Source organism: Lygodium microphyllum, chromosome 19, assembly GCF_053477565.2.
Source record: "Lygodium microphyllum isolate KBCC chromosome 19, Lygodium_microphyllum_v1.1.10, whole genome shotgun sequence".
Lineage (NCBI taxonomy): Eukaryota > Viridiplantae > Streptophyta > Polypodiopsida > Schizaeales > Lygodiaceae > Lygodium > Lygodium microphyllum.
The window spans coordinates 89,204,753-89,224,154 of NC_141153.1; the positions used below are offsets into that span (position 1 = coordinate 89,204,753).

At 40.6% G+C, this 19,402-nt stretch overlaps 1 protein-coding gene across 3 annotated transcripts in view; it reads right to left on the reverse strand.

Annotated features, from left to right (window-relative positions):
- Window positions 1-3,440: 3,440 nt before the first annotated feature.
- The window catches only part of LOC148020130 (uncharacterized), a 42,313-nt gene continuing 26,351 nt past the window's right edge, over window positions 3,441-19,402 (reverse strand). Inside the window, exons 8-11 of one of the 3 annotated variants that reach the window (XR_015694989.1) lie at window positions 4,349-4,431; window positions 4,100-4,168; window positions 3,780-3,976; window positions 3,441-3,705 (exon numbers count right to left, since the gene is read on the reverse strand). Coding sequence is in view for 1 of the 3 variants with exons in the window: in XM_087700910.1 (XP_087557036.1) it covers window positions 3,703-3,705; window positions 3,875-3,976; window positions 4,100-4,168; window positions 4,349-4,431 (257 nt within the window). In the remaining 2 variants the exon portion in view is untranslated. The remainder of the gene's footprint in view (window positions 3,706-3,779; window positions 3,977-4,099; window positions 4,169-4,348; window positions 4,432-19,402) is intronic. The other 2 variants (XR_015694988.1, XM_087700910.1) reach the window with 2 other exon arrangements.

Genomic DNA, 19,402 nt, shown 5'->3' on the forward strand with positions numbered 1-19,402 from the left:
TTTTCAATTGATTTCCATCTTATCCCCTCCCCCCCCCCCCCCCCCAAAATGATGTGAATCCTTCCGAGGATTATAGGTTGAAGGGTTAAGGGCATTCAACACATGCTCAGGGTGTTTCCTTTCGCATGAGCCAAGCATAGAAGTGCGGGTTGTACTCCAAGTTAGCATAGCGGTCCATGTCGAAAGGTCGGATGCCTACTTGAGTAATGTAGGTGAGGACATATGTTAGGAAGTCACTGGAGTTAATTCTGTTGGCAATGTGTAGCTCTTCCTTAGCGAGGTTGCGATCTAGATAGGGGTGAGTCATGACATGCTCTTCTAAAGGTCGGTTTGAGTAATGGCCAATATCCTATAGAAGGTAGGAGCTACATAAATTGGATCATACTCAAAGGTTTTGATTGCAAGTCTCTGCTCAGCATTGGTCATGATTTGGCGCCCCTCTTATTCCCATTGAAGTCGGAGAGCATACCATTTTCACAAGAAAGAGCTGTCATTGTCGGCTAGGGTTTTCAACAATAAGGGGGAGCCATTAATTATCCCAAAGTATTACTATTATGCATCTGTCTATACATAGAATATCACATCTATTACAATTAGCATATAGTCCCGAAAAAAATAGTTAAATTACAAACTTCAAGCATAATAGTTCATAAGGCAAGATAAGGTTTGAATACATCATGTTCATATTAAGGAGTTTCTCAAAATTATTAAAGAGGAAGCGGCTAACTCTTGGATACTAAAGTTATCATATATTAATCCAAAAAATCTAGCCCTATCAAATTTATCAAGCATATAATCATCCTGAAAGTATTGTAGGATTCCAAAGCATTAGAAATATAATCAATGTGTTTTGCAATAGGAGTACTTCTCCAAACCCTAATGTTTATTTTCATGTAGAAAAGGCCAAAAAAAAAAAAGTGAATCAAGCACGCTATTCATGTGCATGCAAACTTTGAACAACTATTCTTCTCAGTTTAACTCTTCCATCTTGAACAACCATTGCTTGGGAGAGAGGGGGAGAGTAAGTGAGTGTGCACACGAGTGAGGGACTCAAAGCAAAGCGATGTACCACCTCTTGCTTCCCTTGTCTGGGTAAGAGGTTTAATTTAAGGTCTTGTATGAGAAAGGGTTTGTAAGACAATGGGGGACTCCGCAGGATGAAGATTCATGATTCTCCTTCTCCTTCTTATTCTCTATTTTCTTGTTTTAACAATAGGGGTACTCGATGTGGATAAAAAGGAGTTGAGGTGTTTGCTTGTGAAAACCATATTTTTCGAACCTACAAGCTTTTGACTATAACATGGAAAGGTAAGTTGGTGAGTCCACTACACCTTGAAGTTTGTCTTCTATTCTTTGGTTTCTTAAGGTAAAGAGAAAGGATACACTATAGGTTTGGAATCAAAGTGTAAGACAACTAAGTGAAAGATAGTTGGTCCAAGGAGGTTGAAGCTCTTGAAATAATAAAAGTTCCATTCAATGTCCCAATTGTTGGGCATTTAGGCCAACATTTGAGTTTCGTTATTGAGACAAAGGACATGGAATCAATTTCTAAGGTTGCAATATAAGAGATTTGTCTCCGTAAGTGTGAGTAGAATGGTGAGTAGTCTCCTTAAGTGTGCTTTCTGGTTTTTGCATAAGGTTGCTTTTTTATGTTGAATTACTTTCATTGCCAAGCAAAGAAGGGCATCATAAAAGCAAGAGGCCCTATCATCTATAAGCCATTATCAATCCAAGTGAAGAGGATGACTTGCCAAAGAAGGTAGCATTAGATTTAACCACTGGGCTACCTTGGGGCTTTGGTATCCCTTATAGTTGGCTATCCCCACCTAAGAGCCCTCTCAAAATTCTCTTTTGCTCTCTAGAACTAAATTACTCAGCCTATGAAAGATACCATAGCTAGGATTTTAAGAAAGCTCCATATTTAGAATACATATCACACTTCAAATTCTTTGCTCTTTGCCATCATTATGCCAAGCTACTATATTGTTGAAAAGTCATCAAATCTATTTAACATCAAAAAAGAAAGCAAATCAAGACAAGCAAGCTTCCAACATCATGGGAAATATGAAGAGTATCAAACTTGTGAACTACATATATAAATATTACTACCACTAAGGTTGAAATGAAGACTTGGAGATGGACTTGCTGTAATTGCCGTAACCAATACAAACAATCTAGACAAGAAAGAAAATGTAGCCACCATCTCTCGTTGAATCATCATTGATCATCTTAAATTGACTTTGCATGCAAAGCTAAGTTGGTCTCATCAAAGCTCCCATCTTCCATACATCATCTTTCTCCCTTTTGATCAATTGCAAGCCCTGAAAAGCAAGACCTACTCTTAACTCCAGCTAAGTAGATGCAATGTATATGTAAATCTACTTTACACCCCCTCTTGACTATATCTTTCCAAAAAGCCAGCCACTACGTTTACTGCAGGTAAATCTTTCAAGAAAGAACCACCTTTCTATCAAACCATTGCAATAGCATATGCTCAACTAGTATTGCTAAGAAAAGGTGGATCAATCTCCCTCAATTTTGGAAAAAAATAAGAATTTTATGATGAGATATTGCACTGATAATTCTTGAATGAATCCAATAAAGAAATCTGGAATTGCAAGGCCTTCAATTCATCGCACTTCAGCACCTTCATATTCGAAAAGGAAGGATGAGTGTTATGACAGCCAATCAAAATGCTATTGAATGAACTGGCAATAACCACTAGACTAACCAGGCTCGTCAACATTACTGGACCATGGTGCCTCACAGTTGGAGAATATGGCGTTGCAATTTACATGTAACATGACTAGCCCCTCTACCCTACTGTTTTGCTACATTTGGAAGACATCAAGAGCACCACCCAGGTCACCTTTCAAAGTCATGGAACTCACAATTCATGTTTACTTCAACTCTAGGCTGCATATGAAATAGAGCCTATTGATTTTGGCTACTGCTTCTCTTATGCTCCATAGACAGACAGAAGCCTACCTTACAACAGACCTCTCTTCTATCAAAGGTGCATGGATACAGGAAGAAGCCAATCTTACAACAGACCTTTCTTCTATCAAACCCTTGGTATTCCATCAATAAATTCAGCTAGTGGCACTCCACTAAAATTCAACAGAACTAGCTTGTGCAATGGGTTCAACAAAGAATCCTTTCTCTACATTAACAACCAAGCATACTGGTTTGATAAGTAGTACATACAAAAAACTGAGTTCTGAATTCTGAACCAGCATTAGGCAACTTAAGTATGACATGCCCGAGAACCCCGGTTGTGCATGTTAACAATATAAAGGTGCCCACCCCTTTCACTCAATAGCCGGTAACAGGACCTTCAAAGAAAATATTGTATGTAAATGCAAACCCTCAAATAGGAAAGCACCCAGCTAGTAATGCAAGTCCTAGCATCAGAAATTCAGGCAGTCAAACAATGAGAATGCGTAGTACAAGATCAGAAACTAACATATTACAAATCAAATTCCTGTTTTCATATGATTACAACTTCAGACTCGCCACTGGTTTACCAGGTAGAGATTTTGCATCGTAAATTACAATCACCTAAAATACAAGTCACATGAAAAGCCAGCAGCCTGTCAAGTGACAATGTATAGTATGATTTTGTAAAGGGATGTTAACTTTCGCCCTGCAGCCTCTGCTTTCAGTCTGAAATCAAAGATAAATGATGTCACCCGTACAGCATTACTGTAGAGTCAGAGACAGCTATGTTAGTTTAATTGCTTAGATGTAACACAAGTCAATAGTGTAAGCATATATACCTGGAACCTCAACAGAAGAGTAGACCTCCCTACTCCAGAAAGTATTGTTCCATCTGAAACTATTAAGAATTGTATTTTAATTATCAAGCTGCAACCTGAAGCTGTTCTTCAAAGTTTACTGAAATATCCTTTCCAAAAAGCCCTTTTATTCCAGCTGCTGGATCATTCTGCTTCACCAAGGATTCGCCTACCAGAACCTGCTACCAGATTCAATTAGAATGAGAAACCTAAAGTGATATCTGAACCAGTGACTTGCTTAGAAATAAATCAACAGAGCACAAGTTCAGACCAAGCAAGTGTAAAAAAGTGAATTTACTTACTGCATTCACCCCAGCACTTTGAAGCAAAGCAATGTCATCAGGAGTATAAAGGCCCGACTCACCGACAACCTGAGCACAGACAATCACCATAAAGCATGTGGGCCTTTCTCAGAGGCAGAGTGCTTTCTTATTGCAGGGTTTTAACCACCCAGAAGATATGAATGAAGGAACAGTTGAACAAAAAAATATGTCAATGATGTGTATCATATACAGTTGCAATAGAAAGAAGAAAAGGAACAACATGCAGACCAGTATATTTCTTTCACGTATGGTCTTCCCACTCTCCCCTTGAAGAAGTTGCACTGTGTTATTTATATCCACCTTGAAGGTCTCTGCAACATACAAAATCAGCTCATTGAATTGTTTTCTTGAAAAAGCACCCAATAAACAAAAGTGCACAAAAATAATCATGTTACTTACCAGTCTATTGAGTCTTGTTTCAACAAACCAACCCACAAACAGGAGTACACAAAAGTGCATCCATAGAACTAGCAATAGCCTTACAGCCTTGTTTGCCATAAAATTGGCATTCAGTTAATAAGAAACAGTCTAGGCCTCAAATAAAATGCTTCAGAATAAACATAACATGAGATTAAATCCATGCCTACCCCCTCCCAAAAAAAAGCAAGTAGCAGGCACACAACTTTCATCATCAGATATCAATATTGTATGCACGTGAATGTTTTGTTGCCCAGGAACACTTTAAATGCCAAACTGTTAGAATTCTGTGTATCATGTGTATCATCTCCTGGTTGTGAGCTCCAACGAAGACAGAGGAGCTCTAGCACTCTGTTCGTGTTGTTCGTGTGTGCATTTGTCCTGCTAATCCGTTCTTGGTCACTCTCCAGCCATTCATGGTCATCAGCCTGCCCAGATCAAGGCACATTTGCAGGCCACATGGCAGCCTGGGTGGCCAGTATTTTCACATTTGTTGCAGCAGGTCAAACTGATCAGCTTTTTTCACTTTACCATAAGCAGGTTGGCCAGTTTTGCAATGTGTGCTTATTTATGGCATCGCCATCATTGCTGCAATTCATTGCCACTTTACAGCCACCTCCTCTCTCATCGCCCGCATTCTCTGCCACATTCTGGAGCCCTCACTGACACAGTCAAGCACCTGCAGGGATTGCCTGTAGCAGCCTTGTATTCAGCCTGAGATTGGTTCAGTTTTCCCTTCTTTCACTTTGTGCACTCTCACACGGTATCATCGAGAAAGGAGAGGAATTGGGGACTTCATCAAAATTGCTGTAAATCACTCTGAATTGCAGCATTTTCAGCCTAGCAAAGCATATTATTGCTGGGTGAATCTTATGTGCTGGAGAGTTCATGTCATCTCCTCCGGTCCCGAAGACTACTACTGCAGCAGGCTGCCCTCAAAACACAGCTATTGTGGCAAGCCTTTGACCATTGTGGAGCCCTCAACACTAAAACACCGCATTTTCTTGTGTTCTTTACAGGTTTTGAGGGACATCCATGGCAGACCACTATGATTTGCAAGAGCAGGTGAAACATCAATTTGAAAGAAACTGTGAGGACCATTCAAAGTCCGCAACAGTGATGACCGTGTTTGTTAAGTCCGATGTTAACCACCACCGAGATCAAGAGGACCAATGCGAAGACCGCCGACCATCACAATTGTGAAGACTGAGGATCAAGACTGACAAGATCATAGCACGGACCATGGTGTACACCATGACTGGCCCTCCTCCCAACCATCCCTTTAGGTTTCTACCCTCTATGGCACCAAGCACCCTTGTCTTGCAATCATGACATGATGGCACCCTCTATTCAATTGCAAGTTTCCCCACACTTGCACGAGAGAAGTTGGATGGCTCCAACTATGCCTTGTGGTCATGTAAGGTAGGGTGCATCCTAGATACCTTTGATTTATGGGAGTTTGTTACCCTCCCCATCACCTGCCCCACTGGCAATCCTTGCATAGGATCAACTGCTGATTAGGCAGATCTTGGGGACCAACTTAACTCTAGGACCCAGTCATTCCTCTTTATAAGCCACAATTGTTCAGGGATCTGTTCCATAGCAGATGTCTAGACTCAGTTAGCTTCTCTCTACCAATTTCAAACTTCCGCACATCGCATGACCCTTGAGATGTGACTTCGACAGCTTTCAGTTGCCAACTCACAGACCATGAAAGACCATATCAACAAGATGGAGGAGATACGGGATGAGCTTGCATCCCTAGGAATGGTCCCATCAGAGGATAAGGCTGTGACCTTGCCATCACATCTCCCATTTCACAAGTATGACGCATTCTACACTAATCTACTCAACTTCAGGGTTTAGGATACCATCATATGGGAAGAGCTTGTACCCATGATATTGAAGTATGATGCCAAGCATGAAGAGATAGATTCAGGTGGTGCATGGATGTACTGTCCCCATTTACCAGATATAAATGACACTGATACCCCATTTTTTAACCACACACAAATCTCCCCCAAGCATCGAACATTTAGTGTCAAATAATCAGCGCATGAACTAGTTCTTAATTGAATATTTAAGGACCTTAAGTTATAAGGCTTATAATAGAAAAGAACATAAACAAAGGTAAAAGAACATTGATGTTGTCTAGTCAACGGCCACCTCTTCAACATCACCATCAAACTCCACTACTAGTAAAAGAACACCGACTTCAGCGCAAGTACCCCCAACACAGCCACCATCAACATCAATGATGAGACGTAGTCTTCAAAGCTGCTGACCCAGATCAATGTCATAACTATCACCGCGAGTAAAAACACAAGAAAAGTGTTGAGTAAGGCAAAGCACCGATGCAAAAGAGAATAGGCTAATTAAAAAGCCTTAACACTCTAACTCATGCTTTTAGCGTTTTGTACTAACACTTTGCTTTTGCATTAACAAAAAAGCATACCCCCTATCACGTATCAACATACCCTCCCCCCCTTCCTAAATACTATATAAAGAGACCCTTAGAGCCATCAATCACCTCATCAACTCGATCATCCTTGTAAGCGGACTGCGTGAGAATCAAGACACACGATGTTGTGGTTCGCACAATGAGAGAGAGTGAGTGTAGAGTAAAGAGAGAGAGAGAGAGAGAGAGAGAGAGAGAGAGAGAGCACAAGACTCAATGTGGATGCAATCTCAAAGTACCACTTTAGGCTTTTGATAATATACACATATAGTACATGTGTAAGGGTGCTTGCACACCCAAACACCATAAAAGGCACGGTGACCCTTTATTCCCGACAACCTCCCACCTAAAGGCAACGTGCTTGAAGGTAGAGAAAAGAATCAGCTCAATCTAAGTATGTACAAAGCTGAAATACACACATATTATCCTACCCCCATCATCTAGCAGCAATGAGCAAACCACTCTACTAGAAGACCCTTCATGAGAAGGTTTGCAAGGTTATCATTGGTATATACCTTGACAAGCTCAATGCTCTTGCTATCAAGTACATTCCTAATAAAATGATACTTCATCTATATGTGGTTTGTCTTTACATAAAAGGCAAGATTCCATGCTAGCATGATAGCACTCTGACTATCACAGTGGAGGATAGAAACCTCTATAATACCAAACTCTCTCACTAGACGTGAAAGCCATAAAGCCTCCTTGCATGCCTCAATGGCAACCACATACTTTACCTTTATAGTAGACAATGCAACACACTTCTGCAGCCTGGGTATTCAAGAGACTGCTCCCCCTGTGAACATGAACACATATCCTAAAGTAGACTTCCTGCAATCAGGATGACTAGCGTAGTCTGCATCCATGAAGCCAACAGATGACTTCTGCTTTCCAAAGCAGATGCACAAGTCCTTTGTGCCCTTAAGGTATCTCATGATACCCTTCACTACTTCCCAATGCCTCTTGCCAAAATATGCCGTGTATCTACTAACCACATGAAACCTTTTCAAGCATGATAATGTTTCCATCTATTCCAACAATGGAAATCTGTCCAATGTCTCATATTGCATACGAATCATTATTAGCCCCTATAGCTAATCCCTAGTTTTGCACGCATAGACACTGCATTGATCCATGTGGAATTTGACCACAAGACTAGCTCATGCGATGGTTGTAACTGAAAACAAGGATTCCTTGTGCTTTAGCTGTAAGTAGCTTTATGTATGCTATGGTTGCTACATGCCCTGACATTTGTTGTGCATTGTTCCTATAATCCTTCTTCTCATGCACATGGCTTATCGGTGGTTGAAAACAACATTTTTGACAACGGTGCCTTCAAGCACATAACATCCTTTTGTAACTTGTTTGTGTTATATGAAAATGTGCAAAACTAGGGATCAGTTATAGGGGCTAATAATATTTTGTGTGCATTACGAGACATTGGACAGATTTCCATTATTGAAATAGATGAGAACATTATCATGCTTGAAAAGGTTTCATGTGTGTTTGGCCTAAAGAATTTGGTCATCTCAACTTTTCCATCATCACATATAGGGCTGTCATTTACACTAAGTTTCACATATAAAGGCAACGGTACACCAATGGCTTTCCCCTCTCCATATTGAAACACTGCAAAACCTTAGTAACATACTTATACTGTGACAAAGAGAGAAGACCCTTCAATCTGTCCCTAAGCATACGTATGTCAAGAATATAATTGGTCTCACCGAGATCCTTCGTATCAAAGCTACTGTGTAGGCTTTGTTTCAAGGAGTCCAAAGCATGAACATCCCTGCCTAGCAATCAACATGTTATCCACATACAAAGCCAAGAGAATAAGACTGCTATCTATTGCCTTCTTGGTGTATAAGCAATGATCAACTTGAGATCTATGGAATCCCTAAGATTGCATAAATGTATCAAATTTATGATACCATTCTCGTGGTGCTTGTTTCAGCCCATACAAACTCTTGTTGAGTTTACATAGCATGTGCTCTTTCCCCTTTGTAACAAAACCCTCAGGTTGTTGTATATAGATCTCCTCATGTAGATCACCATGTAAGAAAGTTATTTTTACATCTATTTGTATGAGTTCCATATCTTCAAATGCAACCAAGCCCAAAATGGTTCACGAAGTAGTCATTTTGACTACAGGAGAAAAAATTTCATCAAAATCAATTCCATGTTCTTGCTTATACCCTTTAGTAACCAATCGTACTTTGTACCTTGGCAAAGGACCAAAAGTGACTTTCATTTTGTAAACCCATTGGCATAGTAGCAATTTTTTTCCTTTAGGAAAAAGCACCAAATCCCAAGTGTCATTTTTCATAAGAGACTCCATCTCAGACAACATAGCCTTATGTCATTTATTGTTGTCTTTTCTGTCCATTGTTTCCTTAAAGCATGATGGCTCACCACAATCTGTCAACGTGACATAATCAACCACATAATTGACACTAGGAAAAAACCTATCTGGCTATCTTTGCATTCTAGTCAACATACAAACCCAATGATCAAGAAAAATACATTCACAAGACTTTGGCTCAAGTCTGCTGCGTTCTTCCTTGCGAATGTGCACAAATGCCTCGCAACAACCAAACACTCTCAAGTGAGCATACGAAGGTGGCTTGCCCAACCACGCTTCTTGCGGGACTCCCCCCCCCCCCCCGCAAGTCCTATTTGGTAACCGATTAATCAAGTGTACGGCTATCATAACAACCTCTGCCTAAAATCCATGAGGTAAAGCAGCATGTGATAGCATTGTAAGGACTCTTATCTTGAATGGTCCTATTCATACCCTCTGCAACACCATTTTGGGGTAGATTGTGAGAGGTGATGAGCTCCCTTTTAATCCCTTTCTTGTTACAAAAGTCCTAAAAGGCTTTGGACACATATTCCTCACCATTGTCAAAGTGAAGACACTTTAATGTCTTGTTGGTCTAATTTTCAGCAAGTACCATGAATTTTTTTAATTTATCCAAGGACTCGTCTTTTCGACAGATTAGATAAACCCATACTTTGTGTGTAGCATCATCAACAAAAGTAATGAAATACTTTTTTCCCCCTAGAGATAACCCTAGCATCTGACATACATCTGAATGTACCAACTCTAAGAGTGAATACTTTAGAGAAAGAGATTTTTTATGTGACGTTTGAGCATGCTTACCATAAATACAATGATCACATTGTTCAAAATCAGCATACCTCAAATACAGCAAATAACCCAAACGAGAAAGCACTTTCATTCCAATTTGACTCATGTGTCCTGACTGGCTATTCCACAAAGAAACACTTGGTTGCTTGATTATGGTGACTACATGGTCATGCACGCTACATACATATAAAGGATACAAAGTATCACCTTTAGAGCCCTTGGCAACAATGTGATAGCCCTTACAAATTTTCCATTTGCTATCCCCAAAGATGATATAATTGTCAGAGTGCAGCGGTGCGGAAGCGTAAAACTGAGAGAGAGAGAACGCAGAGAGAGAAGAGAGAGAAAGAGACAGTGGAAGATGAAGATCTGCTGTATAAAGTGTGTTGAATACAAAGATATGCAGATATATACACGGGCGCAGTGCGCTGGACTGCGTGTCTCCACCTCGACGATGCAACCTACTCTTCACCTCGAAGTCCGCTGCAGTCTGCACTGTCTCCTGTCTGAAATCTGCGAACAGAGACGGAATTTGCGCGTGCCACCAGTCTATAATCTGCGAGCAGAGAAGTGTGGGAGACTGCTGAAAACCTCAGGTATTTATAGCCAAAAAAACAGGGCGCCAGAAAGAACCTGTCGGCTGCATTAAATGCAGCCGACTGTCAGGACAGGTCGGACTGCCACATGGCAGTCCGACTGTGCAGTCCGACTGCACATGGACAGTAACTGTCCGACTGCACCTGGTCAGGCGATGAATCTCTAACAATAATAGCATTCATCGTCTAGCTACCCTATGCTTATCAAGCTCTTCTTGAGTTGAGGTACATGCCTCACATTATGCAAAACAAGCACGGAGCCATGCTGAAATTCCAATTCCACACTGCCAATACTTGCAATTTGACATGCATAGTTATCTCCCAAGTGGACAACACCACATGCACCACCATTGTAGTCAAAAAACCACTTATAATGTGGTGTGACATGAAAAGACGCACCTAAGTTAAGTACCCAAGTGTGCATGTAATCATCAAAAACTACAATCAATGCATGGGAACTCAAAGAAGAAGCAAGAAGTACATCACCGTCACTGTCATTCTCATGAGTGACTACATTTATCTCCTCTATCTTCACACTGCTTTTCTTTGCAGGTTGGCTATCTTTTTTCTCAACCTTGTTGTCTTCAATGTTTTTCTTTTGCCTTTCTCTTTCTTCAATTGAAAACAATCCCCTTTGTAGTGCTCTTTCTTGCCACAATGATAACACTCCACATTTTTGCCACGAGACTTGTTGCATACTCTATTTTCAAAATTTCCCTTTTGCTGAAATCTGCCCCTAAGGTGCAATGCATTAGAAGACTTGTTTGCTGAATTATTTTGCATGATGAGTTCTTCCATCAGCAAAGAACTCTCCACATCAAAATATAACAGATGAGCATTTGGGTTACTCAAAGCTGTCCTGAAAGTATCCCAACTTTCAGGCAAAGTGCATAGCAAGAAAGTAGCCTTGAACTCATCATCATCAATGGAAATCCAAAGCAATCAACTGACTGAAAATTGAGTTGAACTCATTCAAATGTATAAACATGACTATACCTTCCTTCATGTTGTGAAGGTCCATCAACTTTTTCAGCCAATAAACCTTGTTGACCGCACTTTTCTGAGCATACAATTCCTCAAGTCTTCACCACATTTCATATGTTGGGATGTAAAGGTCTTTATGTACCTACACATTTTTGGTACACCCAAAATCAGCTCGTATTCTCTCTGTCACTCTCACTCTCACTCTCACTCACCTGCACACTTCCCCTGCAGCAAATCTTCACGGTTCCGCTAGCCGCGCACTCAACAATTGGTATCAGAGAGTTGGTTACAGCGTTCGCGTTTCCCAAGAGTGTCAGGTCACAGGACTGACAACAGTCTACAAACAACACTCCATACTTGAGGCAGAATAAGCTGCGTACAAACGACCAGCACAAGTTGACTTGAAGAAAAACGACCTATGCAGCATAGGTCGTGCAAAAGACCAGCGAGCAATCGTGTAGAAGACCAACGAGCAGTCGTGTAGAAGACCAGCGGCACTAGCGAGCAGCCGAGCAGAAGACTAGTGCGCGTCACGTGTCGTGGGGCAAGGACCAGCGGGCAACCATTTCTGGTCACGCGTCACACGGGGCTGCACAGACTAACGCCCATCAAACGGACAGGTCAACACCCCTCCCCCCCCCCCCCCCCCTTTTTCTTATGAATCAGAAATTTTTCAATCTTTCTTATTTCCTGCTCTTTCGGGTGTTCGCGCATATAAGCACAAAACACAAATCTGTGCAAATCTGCTTCTCGAAATTTGGGGCTTTTCCCAGATTTCATGTTGTTTATGCTTAACAGTGACATTTGTGTCAAAAATTGCAGACATTGTGCATGCTGACCTCAATTAAATTAGGGATTTTGCCAAACTTGTTGAAATTTTGCTCATCCAAGTAAAATTTCTTGACATTGGACCTAGAAATTTTGGGGTTTTTCATGTATTGATAAAATTTTGCTCACTTGGGTCAGATTGGCTGACATATACGCACCGTTAGACCTGGAAATTTGGAATTTTGTGCAGATTCTAGTAAATTTCTGCAGTAATTGCCCATGTGGTGGCTGGTTTATGTAAAAACAGCAGAGGTTTATTGATGGTTGGGCAAGAACAACAGTGACCTTGTTGGTTTAGCTTGTGCTCTTGCAGTTCAATGCATTTACACTTGTGTTTGTAATAAAAATTGTTGCAACATCTTCCAGTTCTGACATTAAGAGTTTGATGGAAATCAAACAGTTTCATGGTTAGAGTTTTGACCTTTGGAAAGACCGTATGCAAGGCATATTGTTCTTAAAAGGATTGTGAGGATGCTTTGCAAGAAGATAAACCTACACAATGTCTGATGCAGATTGGGCCAAAGTCAACAAAAAGACTGTGGCTTATATAAAGATGGGTGTCACTGATGACATTTTGACAAACATTAAGGGCTTAGATACTGGTCATGCAATATGAGAGAAATTGAAAACTACCTATGAAATCACCACACCTGTTGAACAAGTGCATTTAATGCGCAAGTTGATGAATATGCGACTGGATGAGTCCAAGCCTGTAGCTGAGCACTTGAGTGCATTTACTGGTATTTAAATTAGCTCAAGGATGCTAATTTGGATTTTGATGATAAGTTGAGGGTGATCTTTCTAATCATGACATTGCCTGATTCCTAGGAGACCTTGGTAGTTTCTCTTTGTAATAACCCCAATCTCTCATATAATGGTGTGAGGGGTTCAATTTTGAATGAAAAAATTAGATGTAAGTCTAGTGGAGAAGACAGCAACTCAACTTATAATATTAGAGGCAAGGCTGAAAAGAAAAATGCAAATGATAGACAAAGACGCAGAAGCAAGAGCAAAGGAAAGGAAAAGAGTGATGTTACTTGCTATCAGTGTGGTCGGAAGGGCCATAAGAAGCATGATTGCACATACTACAAGAAGGAACAAGAGAGAAAAAAGAATGCAGGAGACAAAAAGAAGAAAGAGGATAAGACAGATGCAGTTGAGGTAGCCAAAGGCAAGGAAAAGGCCAATGTGGCCTCCAGTGTAGTCATAGAGGAGCTCTCGGATGCAAAGGCTAATAACTATGTGCAGTAGATTATGATGCCCTTGTATGTCACATGCAAGATATACAGATTACCAAGGCTGATGTGATTGATACACTTTTCTCAGTTGATGATGGTGTCACTCAGACTTGGATTGTAGGCTCAGGTGCCTCTTTCCATGTAACTGCTTACTTGGAGTGTTTTGCTATGTTCAATGCAGTCAGTTATGAAAAGGTGTATCTTGGAAATAACCATGCTTGCAACATTGATGGGATTGGCACTATACACTTGTCTTTAGATAATGAGCAAGAGCTTGTGTTGAAAGATGTCAAATATTTGCCTGGCATCAAAAAGAGTTTACTATCTGTTGGTCAGCTTGACCTACATGGTTACACTACATTGTTTGGTGGTGGTTTGTGGAAAGTGAAAAAGGGTTCAATGCTGATTGCAAAAGAAACCAAGAAGGGCAGTTTGTATTGTTTGCACTGTAAAACTTTGAATGGCAAGTTTCTTGCAATTGTTGAAATTGGTTGTCATTTGGAGTTGTGGCATAAGAGACTAGACCATATGAGCCAGAAAGGACTTGATGTCCTTACCTCTTTGAAGAGGGTTAATGGAAAAGGCTCTAAACTTGATTTTTGTAATGACTATCAGTTTGGAAAGCAAATTAAAAGTTCCTTTTACTCTGGTGTCTCTCATAAGTCCAATGTCTTGAACTTAGTGCATTCTGATGTATGTAGTATGCCCGTGAAATCGTTGGGTGGTGCTGCATATTTTGTTTCTTTTATTGATGATTATTCTACGAAGATTTGGGTTTATCTGTTGAAAAAGAAAAGTGAAGTGTTTGCTGTTTTTAAAACTTTTCATGCATTTGTGACCACTCAGACAGATGGAAAGTTGAAAAGCTTGAGAACTGATAATAGGGGTGAGTTCACATCTACTGAGTTTAAGTCTTTTTGTGACTTGCATGGAATCAAGAGAGAGCTTATAGCTCCTTACAGCCCTTCTTCAAATGGTGTGGCTGAAAGATACAATAGGACTTTATGTGAGAGAGTGCAGTGCATGTTGTCCACTACTAATTGCCCTCATGAATTTTGGGGAGAGGCACTCAAAACCGCGGTTCACATTTGCAACCGCTCTCCAAACAGGTTCATATAACCATTTACGGATATTCGGTTGTGATGCTTTTGTGCATGTTAGAGATGTGCTAGAGAGTAAACTTGACCCAAAATCCACAAGAGGCATTTTCATGGGCTATGGTGATGAGGGTGAATTTGGCTATAGAGTGTGGTTACCACAGTTCAAAAAAAACTGTTCACAGCCATAATGTTGTGTTTAATGAGGCAAAGTTGCTGAAAAGTACTTTAGCCTCTGATGAAGACATGAAAAATGTCAAATTTCAAAATTTGCAGCCATCTATTACTTCAAATGATGAGCCTCATGATGCTGTACTACAAGCTAAAATTGATAATCAGCCACTTGTTTTTGAGCCAGATGATGATGGACAGTAAATAGAAGCACAAGGAGGTCATGGACAGCAAGATAGAATTACTGATTATGAAATGCAAGTGCTGGAAATGAAAATGAAGGTGTTGTACAGCATGAACAGCATGCTGAAAATGGCTTACAGCAACCAATAAATGCTGAAAATAACATGCCTCCAGATGTAGACCCGATTCCTAAGAATATAGATCATTGGGTATGCAGGTCTACATGCTTAAGAAAGCAACCACATAGGTATGACCCTTCTTTGCACTATGTGATGCTTACAAATGAGCGTGAGCCTCTTACATATAAAGAGGCCAAGTCATGCAAATTTAGTAGTAAGTGGGAGCTAGCTATGCAGAAAGAGATTAAATCTTTGTATGCTAATGATACTTGGGAGCTTGTGTCATTGCCCAAAGGAAGAAAGCCTCTTCCAAACAAATGGGTTTACAAAGTAAAGACAGTTGATGGAAAACCCAAGTACAAGGCAAGATTGGTTGCCAAAGGTATGCACAGAAGGAAGGGGTTGACTTCCAAGAGGTCTTCTCACCTGTTGTAAAGATGACCACTCTACGTGTGCTTTTTGCTCTCACTATTGTATTGGACTTAGAGTTGTACCAAATGGATGTAAAAATAGCTTTTCCACATGGTGACATTAATGAGAAAATCTACATGAAACAATGTGAGGGCTTTGTAGTCCCTGGAAAAGAGCAGATGATGTGTAAAACTAAAACACAGCTTGTATGGGCTGAAGCAAGCACCACGGCAGTGGTACAAAAAGTTTGGCACTTTTATGCTCTCTCATGAATTTATACGCAGCCATGCAGATTATTGTTTGTACATGAAAAAGGATACAGATGGCAGCCCAATTATACTTGTTTTGTATGTGGATGATAGGTTGCTAGTTGGCAAAAGAAAGACTAGCTTGGACACTCTCAAAAATCAGCTGAAATCAGCTTTCTCCATGAAAGATTTGGGGAATGCAGAGAATATATTGGGCATGAGGATTCGCAGGGATAGAATGCAGAAATTGTTGTTCTTATCTCAAGAGAAGTACATTGAAAAGGTACTGAACAGATTTAACATGGCTGAAGCTAAGCCTCTTGGCATGCCCTTATCTCCATATCTTAAGCTTAGTAAAGCCAACAGCCCAAAAAATGACATGGAAGCCAATGTTATGAAAGGAGTCCCTTATGCATCAGCTTGTGGCTCTCTTATATATGCTATGGTCGCTACTCATCCATACATTGCTCATGCAGTGGGAGTTGTCAATAGGTTTATGTCAAATCTTGGCAAACCACATTGGGAGGCTGTCAAGTGTATCCTTAGATATCTAAAGGGTACACAAAGAAAGTGTATTTGCTATGGGGACGGTGCAGTTAGTCTGCAGGGTTATTGTGATGCAAACGTGGCAGGTGACTTGGACACTCGTAGGTCCACCAGCGGTTATGTCTTTACAGTTGTGGGCGGGGCCGTCTCTTGGTGCTCCAAGTTGCAAAACATTGTAGCACTCAGTACTACTGAAGCTGAATACATATCAGCTCTTAAAGCTTCTAAGGAAGCTATATGGTTGAGTAGACTTGCAGAGGATCTCGGCATGTCTATGAGTACTCCAATGTTGGGATGTGATAGCCAAAGTGCTATGTATCTGACTAAGAATGCCATGTATCATTCACGCACAAGGAATATAGATGTGCAATATCACTTTATCAGATATATTCTAGAAGATGGTCTAATCACATTGACCAATATCAAAACGCAGGACAACCCTGAAGATGTTCTCACTAAAAGTTTAAGCAAGGGCAGAATGAGCATTGCATACGACTAGTGGGAGTTGGTTAAAGGTTCAGTTCGGACCTTTAAGTGGAAGGTTGTTGGGATATAAAGGTCCTTTATTCACCTCCATGTATTGTACACGTGTATTATTATGTTGTACATGTGAATGCACCCTTACAGGCCCTAATTATAAATACATTTTATTTTTTGTGTACCTACACATTGTTGGTACACCCAAAATCAGCTTGTACTCTCTCTATCACTCTCACTCTCGCTCACCTACACACTTCTCCTACAGAAAATCTTCACGCTTCCGCTAGCCGCACACTCAACAGCATATGTTGAATTCAACTTCTCAATGTTAAAGAGCAAGTTGTCTAACACTGAGAGCTTTATGGTAGAGCATGCAAGCTCATCTAAATCATCCCACTCTTCTTGTTCCATACTTGCTAGTCTTATTCCCTTCGCTTTGATAGGCTTCACCTATTTCTTCTACTCCAAGACATTGTAGCACTGTTTTTGCTGCTGTCACTATTTCCAGCCATGATTTGCAGCACTAAATTGACTCAAGCGTCAGCAATGTCACATAAATGACCATGGTATGCTACAAGTACCAACCAGCAGTGAAAATCAAGAAATTGCAGAAATTTCAGATCTGCAAATTGATTTCCAGAAACAGAGAATGTTTGCTACTGCACACCACAATAAATTACAGCCAGATTTATAGGCCAATGCACCAATTGCATGTGAAATCCCCAAAATTCTACTACAATTTATGTTCCAAATGCATTCCCGGGCACAAATTTGACAATTGCAATCAAAAGCCCCAAATTTTCAAAGGGAAATCCGCCCAAATTGCATCAATACATGTACCCAAGTGCATATACCAAGCAATTCTTGCACAATTTAATGAAATTATGCAAAAAAAACAAAATTTTCTTAGGACCGATGTGAACAAATTTCAATGAAATTGACAGAATTTCGCTAAAATGTGAAAAGCCCCAAATTTTCCAAGCAAATTTGCACCAAATTTGCAATTTCTGAATCAAATTGTCTTGTTATGCATCAAAATCCCCAAATCCAAGAAAGGCCCCAATTTTTCAGCTCAATATTTCACACCCTGCTTACGCATGCCAACACCAATCACTGAACCAAAGGTTTAATTCAGAAAACCTTTGAAATTCTGAAAAATAATGAAAAATCTGTCCTGTTACCTTGATTGGACTGCCACCTGCAGTCTGAGCTGTCTAGCAGACTGACGCAGTCTGACAGACTGTCTGACACAGTCCGACGGACTAATGCAGTCTAACGGACTGTCTGGTGCAGCCTGACGGACTGTCCTAATGCAATCCTGATGACTGTCCTGACACAGTCTTGATGCAGCTCTGACGGCTGTCCTGTTGCAGCACAGTCTGATGGATTGTCTGACACAGCCTGACAAACTGTCCTAGTGCAGTCCACTGACGACTGTCCTGATGCGGCTCCAGCAACGTAAGCTCTGATACCAATTTGTCAACAGAGTGCACCAGGATTGAGACACGCGATGCTCTGGTTCGCACAGTGAGGGAGAGTGAGTGCAGAGTAGAGAGTGAGAGAGAGAGCACAATACTCTATGTGGATACAATCTCAAAGTACCACTTTAGATTTTTGATTATATATATATATATATATATATATATATAGTACATGTGTAAGAGTGCGTGCACACCCGAACACCGTAAAAGGCATGGTGACCCTTTATTCCAACAATCCTCTCAAGCTTCAACACTTAACCATCGCCTTCTCAATCAAGCTCAACCACCACCTCAATCAATCATCTCAACCACCATAAATTCAACCATTGCAAACTAGAATGTTTGGTTACTTGGGAGGCACTACTAGGCAGATCTCAAATGCAAATGCAGCAACAGCATCACTAGAACCACCATTTTTGCAGCCGCCCGTGTATGACAACTTGACTCCTTTGGATAAAGTTAAAGACTACAAAGAAGGTGGAGCAACAGTCAAATTCGAAATCTTTAGTGGTACGTAGAATGGACTAAATTCGACAATTTGGTGCGGCCTACTCTGGGATCAATTTTTCCAAGCCTTCAAAAGTGCGCAATGCAGCCACTTTTTTAAAAGGAAATACACTTTAGTGGTGGACAACCCTTTTGATACAAGGAAAATCACCAGCAACTTGGGTGCAATTCAAATAGGTTTTCTCTTCTCAATAGCTCACAAACACTTTTGAAGTGGATGTGACAACATTTGAACAGCTTGGCACAAATTGTGCCAATTTAGAAGAGTACACAAACAAATTATGGGCAACTTTGTTGTCGGTTAACTCTTCATGAGGTCACAATGGCTAACCAAATAGAGACCTACTATTGTGGTCTACCCAAA